Consider the following 10,892-nt stretch of genomic DNA (forward strand, 5'->3'; position numbering starts at 1 on the left):
TCACCACTGTCTCTTCAGAGACCCTGCCATCTGTATTCCATGGGTGAGAAAGGCAGGAATGTCAGACTTGCTGCAAGGCCTGTACTGCTTAGTCTACTTAAACTGAATTCTGGTTCACACTAAAGTTACCCCTTAAAGTCATACAACCTTGACTAATAAAGGACACCCTTTTGGTAAGAAGTTTGGAGTAATCATTATTCTGTTTTATATATTGTGTTTTAGTATGTCTGTGAGTATAGGCTTAAGTGTAGTACTGAGTGAATATAGTATTGAAGTCAATTTTAGAAAATGAGGTAGCAGCTATTTGAATCTTTTTTGTCACGTCTTATCACTTACAGTCACTTTTCTGACTAATTTTTGTTCCTCTGACTGTTGAAAACCCCTCAATAACTAGAATAAGATGTTGCTTCTGAGGATCTGACAAAACATTTTCAATATTCACAACTGCAGGGTTTGCTTGCAAACATGTTTAGCAGCCTTGGCTTAGTAATTTCTTCCCTGGGTGTTGGTAGTTATTATGACTGGATCCCACCACAGGATGCCCAGCCAGGGACTGCAGGTGAATGGCCATTTCTCCGTAAGAATGCACAAAGAAGTTTGGCTGTCAAGGAGTGATGAGTGGCTCCATTAAACAGGGACTGCATCCACTTGCAGTGCAGAATTGCCTTTAAGTTGCAATTTACATTCCTTGAAGAGTCTCACAAATGCCAGGACCTACTTAAATGATCCTCGTAATTCATCAGTTTTGAGTTGAATTTAATAATACACCTGACCCAGTGTACCTGTAGACTCCCTGCAAAAGGGAGGATCCCACCCTGTCTTTCCCACTCCTTTTTCTTAGATAGAATGATCATACAACGGCACAAGCAGTCAGATGCTGTCAAAGGCAGGGGAAAAATAATCCACTCAAAAAAAAAAAAAAAAGCCATTAGTTTTCTGTGGCATCAGTAAGATGACCTGATTCACCATGTAGTTTCATGACCTGATGTCATGAATGGAGTGTCCCAAAGTAAGGGCTGAGAAAAGGAAAGCAAACTGTGGCTTCACTGACAACTCCAGTTATACTGGATAAATCTAACCGTCAGGTTCAATTATTGTCATCCTTAATGAATCATGCCAGTGTCAGCAGCCCTGCTGTTTAGTTGCCATAGAATCATATAGCACAGGTGCTTGTGCTTCCTTCAGTCCTGAAGCCACCAGTATGCTTATGCCACTCTATGGCATAAGCTTAGTGGCAAATACTTTTTAATAAAATAGAGTCAGATAAAACAAAGTTACCTGCTTTTGGAATGTATCTTGTAAGATACTGATAATGACATTTTTTTCCCCATGCAGTTCCTATGGAAACGGGCTCTTAAAGATCGTTTCAAATATGTGCGGAGACCCATTGAAGATGATGAGCAAGTACTGAGGAACAAATGCAAGTTTGGCCACAGGCGAGGACAGAGCAGGAAATCTTCATTTTCTGAAAACAAACCTGATAACATCCAGGTGCAGGCAGAGGTAACATTTTTGGTGCTTAACTGAGTTCCGTGTCTTTCAGCTCCTCTGCTGACAGTAAGGCCACTAGCCAGTAAAGGGGAACACAAAGTGATCTCATCCTGTTAAAACTCATTTTGTATAGAGTTTATCCTATAGACAGACCCTTGGCTTTTTTCCATTACTGGAGAACTAAGTAGAAACAGTGGAGCTAAACCTAATACTGGATGCCTTGCACGTTTGTTGCCATTTAGAGTTGTTGCCAGTTGGACATAAAGTTCTGTCTGCTGTTTTTAAATTAAATATTCCCATTCTGCTTTAGGTTATACACCTCCAGTTAGAGTGAAAAACAATAGAGGCATACGACTAAGAGCTGAAACCTCTGTACAAATAAGAATGCAAAGTGATATTTGAGCTGGTAGCAAATGGCCATATCCCACTGTCACATTGCACTTTGTCATATAAAAGCTGTTTGTGTTGATGTGTGATATACATAGGGATGCTTATGAATGTATGCATACAGTTGCTGTATTTCCCTTTAGTTAGAGAACTCAGAGAGCCATCAGTGTTCAGTGTTTGAACCATGCTAATTAATGTATACATTTTCATAAAAACATTGAGGTTCCAGTTATGCTTTGCCAACACTCCTCACACTTCCTTCAGTGCTGCAATTAAAATGTGTTAAAAATAAAATAAATGTAAAAGTGTGATAAAGAAGATATTAAATCAGATATTTTACTTTAGTTTACATATGTCCATCCTGCTGTTTACCAGACATGTCTTTACGGGAGCAAGAGTGGTTTACTAGATTTATTTCTACATACATCACCCTTGTGTTTGAAGGTAGCTCTAGTTTTCTCCCCAAAAAGTGTGGGTTTTGTTTTTTTTTTTTTTAATTTTAGAAACATCAGTAATTTCTGTTCATCCTCTTTTGATTAATGTGCACAGGAATAAACACTTCCCCCTTTTTGCCTGCTTTAGTTGAAAGGTTTGCAGAAAGTGTGAAGTAAGAAATGTTTAATTTGGGTGCAAAACTATAAGCAGTCTTGCATGCAGTAAAGGAGAAATTATAGGCTCCTAGTTTTGCATATGCATTATGAGTTAGCCATCCTTTATCCGCTAATGCCTGGAAAGGGCAAATGTGTGTCTTTTTTGTCACATTAGCTCTTGAGAAGGGCTTTGCAGTGATCCTGGAAGGACTACATGCTCAACTTTATTATATAGAGAAGGTGTAACTGCACTGGGCTGTGTGTCTGTGAACTAGGAATCACCACTCTTTTTAACTGCATTGCCTAAGGCCATCACTGGTCATTCCTTGTTTGCTTTAGAAATTGAAGAAGAAAGTACTCTTCAAAGAAATTGAAGAAGAAAGTATCTCTTCAAAAGTCCTAGGCATTTTCTGATAGCCTTAATGTCATAAATGAATAAGCATTAAACTGTAAGGTGAGAGGATGCTGAGTATCCCTGAACAACTTTTCCTTTATTTCTCTCTCTCATTTTTCCTGTATCTTGAACATATTTATAAATAAAATATAAACATTAATCCAAGAATTAACACCTATGAGACCTATTAAAGCTTAAGAATTAAATCCGACAAAATTGCAGGACTCATAACTTTTGTAGTTTTAAATGTGTTTCTACATTGAAAGCAGGTATGCCTGGCTCTGAGATCCTAAATTATGTCACTACAAATATGCACAGCTGTACAAGATGTTTGCTTAATATTCTTTTAAACAAGTGCATCGTGGGTTTTTTCATTCTGTGTATTTAGGAACACACATAAAGGCATCTTTCTGAAAATTCTTGGCACTAACTACTTTGCGATAAATTTGAAGTGCTAAACAAAGAGTCTTAACGTCAAAAAAATAAGTAATTGGTCTAGAAGCCAATACCACAGGTTAAACCAAATGATATTCAAATTATCATTAGCCAGATCCCCTTGCTTTCCTCCCTTTGCCAAGTTAGGAAGAACAGATCAGCCTTGTGTGAACTAGAATCCAGTACATCAGAATTATTTAATGTAAAAGGGTGGTAAATGAGTTCCAGATTAAGGAGACCTTTGGAGAATAATCAGTCAAGGATTCCAGGCCCCTCTGTGTCACCACACTCTCCCTTATATAGGCAGAGTAGGACATTTAGGGCATTATAGGTCAAAGCCAACTGGCAAGCACTGCAGATGAAAGAGCACATCTGTTCCCAAGAGATGACCTGCTTACCAGCCACACAGCTGACTTCTATATTGAGCTCTAGTTTCTGAATAGTTGTAAGATGTAACTCCATCAAATGTGCTTTGTGTCAGTATAATCGTGGATGGTTAATGGTATGAAACTGATAAAAAGATTATTTGCTGATAAGAAATGCCTCACTGATATACCTGGCATTTGTTTTTATGTAAAAAGAGTAAAAAAGCTATTACTGCTAATAAAATCCTCAACCACTCTTTCTGTTTCATCACGTGAAAAAAAACCAGTTGCTTGCCAGGAGAAGCTTCCTGTGATGTTTTGGGATGTGTTCAGAGCCACAGATGATGTCTGCCCCTTGGTCTGTCCAAGCCTCATTACTTGCCAGCAGTCGTTCCTCCTCCCAGCACAGCATGAGTGTTACTCAGGCTCCCATGCAGAGCATTGCTTCCAGATGCAGTATCTGGCTTTCTCCTCCAGTTTCTTTAAAATATCTGCTGATATGTTGCTCATTACAGAACATTATATTCAAGCAAGATTGAAAAGTGTACTCATTTTAGAGTGGCTAGCATCACAGGAAAGGTTCTGAGCAAGACCAGTGCCCAGGGCTGTAAAATGATGGTAAGTAAGCACATACACCCATGCTGGAGTTGTCTGTCACTGAAGCAGGTTTTGCTTAAAATGATGCTCCCTACAAATATTCATCAGGTTGAGTGACCATTGGAAAGAAGCTTGGACTGTGCCTGACATAGACCTTAATATGAGTCTCCATGTCTGAGGTTTATTCAGAACTTGATCAGGAAAGCCTCCTTAAGTTGCTGCTTTGGTGTGCTTCACAGAAATTTACCCTCTTGGCTTTATGCTCATCATGATCTGGAAATTACCTTTTCTGATGAAACAGGGAATCAGGATTCAGTGATGTCTACCCTGTGAGCTGGAGTTTCTTTTACCTCAAATTAGGTAAATTAGGCAAGTTAAGTATTTCCTAGGGATATGCTTTTCTTTCAGGTGATAACTAAGGTCATGTTTGTCACTGAGATTATGCCACTGCAGGAGTTAGAAACTTGAAACAAGGTTTTAAGGAGTGTGCAGAGAATAGGATTTCAGAGGTGATGGCTGGAGAAGGGAGGAATGATGAGAAAAAAAAAAAGGCATCAGTAAGGGAAAAAGGAAACCAAATGAATCACATGTCTGTAAAACTCTCAAAGGATGAACAACTGGTGCATGAGATGCAGAAATTCTCTTGGCTCAGTCTTGTGGCTGAAGGGCACTATTGGCAGGTACAGTACTAGGTACCATCTATACTGTGAATGCTGTACACAGACGAAGCAGGGATGACAGCCCCTTTTCCTACAAGATTAAAAGTCTCCAAATCAAGTGCTTGAATGTCTTCACAGCCTGAATGCGAGTGTGCATATACAAATGATCATTCAATGGCTGTACTCTTGTGATTTTTCCACTAAAACTTTGATGCACATATATAGTGTGTGGTGTTGCTTAGCCAATATTTTAAAATGCTTTTAGAGTCAAAACAAAAGCTTTAAATGCAAATTCCTCATGTACATCTTATGCTTCACCTTCTTATTTATGTCATTCTGTATCTCCATTATTCTGTGAGTTAGCATAAAGTGTGAGAAACAGGTTGTCCCTTAGTAGAGGAGAACAGGTTTCACTCATTTTGCTTATGCTGCATGTCTGGCATGTCTCAAGTCAGAAAGCAGTTGTGGTCAGAAATAAACTGACTTACGTGGCTTTGAAAGTTTGCAGTTAGCACTGGCATGTAAGTCTAGCTCTGAAAGAGTCTGTCTGGCTCCCAAGGGTAATTGTGTGTAATTAAAGCAGAGACTGCTTAACATCTCATTTGAGTACAAGTCAGAGTGGATCCTGCAGTAGGTTACATGCTCATTTTGCATTAAAGCAGTCTGCCCACACTGTTTCAGCTCTTTGTGCTCAGTGTTTGGACATAAAAGGTGTCACAGTTGCGATGCCTTCTCAGTTCTCTCCCATCCTCTGGGGCAAGAAGAGGGTTCCTGAGCAGTGTCCTGCTTACTGCCTGCCTTTCAGATTCAGGCTTGCTCCAGATCAGTCTGGGGTATTTGTGGGGTTTTTTTGAGCAAATCTTCATTTTCTAATGTTCATAACCTGATTTGAGCATTTCTCCTGATATAAAATGCCCTAGTGTTCAGCATACTAAATATCATTATGGTGAACCTGAAAGTCACCACAGAAAAACGGCTGTCTTACAATAGTGGCAATAAAAACTGTTCTGTACACTGTGTTTTTATGATGCTTTGTGCCTGTATGTATTCCAGACAAAATATGAAGACCCACTTTTCACTATTCAATAATCAAGACACACGATTCAGATTATGCTCATTTAACTACTTGTGAAAGCTGTTTCCCATCCTGAAGAAGTTACAAAACCTAATTAATGGAAAATATTATCCCAGACAAGGGTCCCACCATACTCCCAGTGTGACTATTTTTTTGTTTAGGCACAGAGAAGACACTGAAACTATTACTGTCAGGCTTTCTTGCATAAGTACCTTGAGCACTGATGCTAACTCTGATTAAGGTAGACCCAGCAATCAAGAAGTGTTAGCAGAATCAATGCTCTAAGCATTAACATGACTTGAACTATGCACTGGCATCTAGCAAGGAATATTTGAAATATTTTTTCAAAGGAAATATTACTAGTCGCTGCTGGGAGCTGACAAGAGCAGCAATAATGAAAGGCAACGCAACAGCTGTATCAACACTGCTACTCGTCAGCAACCAAGTCCCAGTACCAAAGTGTGGTGTAAAACAAGCTCCCATACAGTGCTGGCACCACCGAACGTGTCTATGTGGCACTGCCAGTACAGGGGACAGTTCTCACTACCATCGTGTGGTTTCTACCCCTTCCAGCAAGCAAATTAGTCTCCATCCAAGGAAATTCCCTTAAAAGAATTTCCTCAAAGAAAAAGGCAAAGCACCCCAGGTGAGGGACCTGAATCCATGATCACCAGTGAACAGACCAACAGCATTCAGTGCAGTGTCCCCATATCCATCCCTTTAACTCCACTGGTCCTGTCTGAACTCACTCTCTCAGACTGAGGAGTCAGTAGGTCCTGTTGGCATTCTTCAAAAAACAGATCTTGATTTTTGATGTTAGCAACAGCTAGGCTACATTTGCCATTCAGAAACTGGTGTAAATCCTTGTAAAGAGCAAGAGGTGCCTGCTGTCCTCGCCAGAGGAGCTTTCATCACTCTGCAATTAGGCAGTCATGTTACTTTGGTGTTGACATTAATGACTTTTAGGATTTATGATGCTGGCTTTCAACAGTAACTGAAAATTTAGACCTTGGAGATACACATCATGCATAAGAATTTCTCCCTTCCTCCCTACAAAGAGATGTAGCAGCTTCATTTCCTTGGCTGTGTCACTGACTCATAAAAGTGCCCCTCTAGCTGGGGTTTTTTACAAGAATATGGTAATATAATCTCGTATCTTGGGAAAAATCAAGATCCATCAAAAGGACATTAAGGAATTGGATCTTTATTTAAAAACCTTTCTCTGACCAAATGACTAACTATCCTCTTGCTTCAGGAGATGGGAGACATGAGGGATTTGGAGTCTAATTGTTTTATGTATGTATGTTTTCTTGCTTTAATGTGAGCATCTTAAGACAACCTATTTGTATATGGTTCCAGGCAGAACTGTGAACATCAACTGGGGGTCACTGTCAAAAGGCATCTGGAGCATTGTCAAAGAGCCCTACAACCTGTGTGGGCCCTAGATCTAGTGGCTTTAGCCACAGATATCTGAGATGCCAAGAAGTTAAGGGTGGTTGTGGGCACAGGCACTTAGGGATGGACTCCCTGTTGCTGTCACCCTTTGCACGTGAATTCAACAGAAAGGCTAAGTGCCTTGGCAGGATGGCAGGACCATCCCTCAAGCAAGGTCTAGTTTACACTAACATACAAGTGCGGGATATCCTCTGCTTACCTCATTAACTTCCTTTCTGCATCCTTTTGACCTTTTTCTCTATTCTGCTGTATTTCGCATGAGCTTGTGATAAAAAGGCAGCTTGTGTTTCAAACACATTAAATTCTCACTTGTTCCAGAAAGATTTTCTCTTTAATAAATCAAACTTTTATTATTTAAAAAGAAAGAAATTTTTCTACATTATAAAGTATATGCATTGCTAAATATGCCAAAATTCTATATACAAAAATAATTAAAGATCACAAATTAACATTTTCCTTATCACTGCAAGGGAAATCGATGTTACTGGTGACACAAATGAAAAACTGGCCAGAGGATGACCTAAAGAATGAAGGATTTCTCATTAAAAGATGCTATTTTTTTTAGTTCTGTTCTGCATATATGCTGAACTGTTAGCTTTGGCTTTTTTTCTTCAGACAATGAGACAGGAGATCCTGGGTTCAGTCTAGATAGAACTGCTTTTCTGCAGTGCTGAAATAACTGAGCTTTAACCTTATTGTCAAAATTTTACTGGAATATTGCTGTGCTGTCACTAGCTTTCCCACTTTGATGGCTGAAGTGGAGAGGACCTAGAGTCCTCCCTGTTAGCATGTGTTAGGCTGACAGACCAGTTCAAAAAGCTGATAACCAGCTTTCCAAAAAACATGTTCTTCCTATTCATACCAGCAATGTTGAAGTTAACTAGAAAAGATTTTTAAATCACACTTGGACTCATTCTTCAATAAAATTTTAAATACTTTGCAAAATGTTGTCCCACTGAGATAATTTCTTTCCCCCAAAAGAAAGCCACCTCTCCATTACCTTTCCACTTACCTTAAAAATCAACTTGTTCACAGACTAAAAACTAAAAGGAAAAAATGAAAACATTTTAAGTGAATCCTGCATTTAGGTGTGACTGAGTTAATATTCATTCCCCACACCTTACTAGAAAAAGGGCAAATTTACAAAATATGAACAAGGGCTGAAGATAATGGAAACTGAGTTATAAAGCAAGTTACACACAGAACACATTCTGCTGCAAGCGAGTTATTCTGTAATTTTTTAATAAAAGCAAAACCTTTTTTTCATGTTAGAATCCTGAGATCAGTAATATTTTGTGTAAAATTCAAGTGATGACAAACTTTCCTGCTCTATCAAAAACCTCTAGATTTTATTTCAATGCAACTATGCTTAGAAATAAAGAACAACATAAATCAGAATGCTTTTGCCCTTTAGATTTTCAGCTAGGTTGACTGAAAACTCCTCCACAAACATCTAAATTCACTATTCTCTACTTGCACACTGGTTCTGCTAAACAGTCACTGCCATTCGACAATGTAGCAGGGAGGTCCCATTCTGTTCTTGACTGATAAACATGCACCACTTGATTAAATCAGCTGGAATTAGAAATACGCAATGATGTAGTAAATCTATCCTCCCAATTATCAGCTAATCGATATTTACATAGCACTATATACTACAGTATTTTGTTTGTATTCCCCAGTAGGAATTAAACTGTCCAGAGACAAAAGGAAATGAAGTGATTAGCTATAAAAGGCACAGGCCTGACACTGTATTGAAGCCACTGTAAATAGACAAGAAGTCCCAAAAATCATAGCAAATGTGGTTGCCCATGCCAACCCTGGAACTCAGTATTCACTTGCTCTTTCACTGCTTGCAGCATTGTTTTACAAAACCCCAAATCTTTTACACCATACTTACCATTGCTCATTGTTTTGCCAATCTACGGGGATAGCACAGAAGACACAGGCACCAAAAAAAGTAAACTTATTTTTACTTACGTCCAAAGTGACAAAGTAATAAGGAAAATAGTACAGAAAAAATAAAGCAAGATAAGGTAAAGCAGCAAGACAACAGGCAAACTACTATAGCAAGCACAAAATAAGGTCATGCACCTAATCATTACTACATAGAGTTAGTGATAGTGATTAAGAAAGATACATCACCAATTGCCCTGTATTACCGTCATCCAGATCCGCAGACACTGGGGAGCCTGTTTACAGCGAAGGATTTGGAGAACTCATCCCGGCAATTGGGAAATCTCTGTACAGTGCGTCCACTGTATAGATGAGGCTTCCAAATTTCCCTGCAAACGGTCCCCGCTTTTATACAGTTAAATAAACAACTTTCTATCTTAAGCTGTGAAAAACATCTGGTGTGGTTTTTTTCTCCTTGTTAACTTTTTTCCGCGCTTGGCCAGAGCCCGAGAAAAGGTTAAGAAGAAGTAAAGGTGTCTGGTTATCTTTGATTATGCGTCTTTAAACAACGCCCGTCACTGCCCTGCTACCTTCTGTCACGTAGAGGTCTGTTTGAGGGTTTGAGATGGGTTTATCTCTCTTTGGCAAGTGGGGCTACTGTTACACAACTGTCATCTTACAGCAAGCGTTACAGCAATTCTCTATAAGGGTTACAACAAAAGCTTTTATAAATTGGCATATATTCATAAGGTTATACATTGCATATGTGACCAATATTATACATATTAGGTATATTGTTAGGTTGTGGGGTTCACCTAGAGGTCAACTTTGGTTCAGGGCCTCACTGCTCAGGCCCTAGTATTTCACCCATCCTCACAGTACATCAACTTTGTTATGTTTCCACTGCACTTTAATAAACAAGAAGTAAACAGCAATGGCTACTAAGGCCAGTAGAAAACTGTCATTAATAGGTATCCAAACAGTGCTACCACAGATTTGGTACATTTCTGGAGCTCTTTTACTTGACTGAAGTTTTAAGATGTGTTTTATGGCTGGGTATGTATATCTATTGCATAGACTATTAGTTTGAACAAGCTATATTAAAGAGCTTAAAGTTTAGAACTCCCTTTCTTCAGTCTAGAATTTCAGCTTAAAAAACTGGAAAGATTACAGATTGTGATTGCTCTAAGCAGGCTGAACATTCTGCTTGTGTTACACAATGAAGTTTGGCCTTCCATCACATTTATTTTCCTTGTAGATAAGTATGACAGCAATATACTACTGCTGTATTTCTACTTTTACCTTGCCATTGATGCTTACAAAAATATCAAATGGTCTCATTTAGCTAATTAATAATGTCATTAGCTAAACTAGATCCCAAGGACAGAGCTGACTACACAGAAAATCCACCAACTCGAGCAGTGTTTGCTTTGACAAGGGGGATGGAGATAAGCTGGAGTAAAGGTCACAACTTGTTCTCCTCAGTGTTTGGTTCTAAGCAACCCAGTCAGTTGTGGTTACAGCACACTGAATTTGTTTTGCATTCCT

At 39.0% G+C, this 10,892-nt stretch overlaps 1 protein-coding gene across 1 annotated transcript in view; it reads left to right on the plus strand.

Annotated features, from left to right (window-relative positions):
- The window catches only part of SAMD3 (sterile alpha motif domain containing 3), a 40,375-nt gene that overhangs the window by 22,833 nt on the left and 6,650 nt on the right, over nt 1-10,892 (plus strand). Inside the window, 1 exon segment of the mRNA XM_010080007.1 lies at nt 1,336-1,503. Coding sequence (XP_010078309.1) covers nt 1,336-1,503 — 168 coding nt within the window.

Source organism: Pterocles gutturalis, unplaced genomic scaffold, assembly GCF_000699245.1.
Source record: "Pterocles gutturalis isolate BGI_N339 unplaced genomic scaffold, ASM69924v1 scaffold44544, whole genome shotgun sequence".
Taxonomy (NCBI): Eukaryota; Metazoa; Chordata; class Aves; order Pterocliformes; family Pteroclidae; genus Pterocles; species Pterocles gutturalis.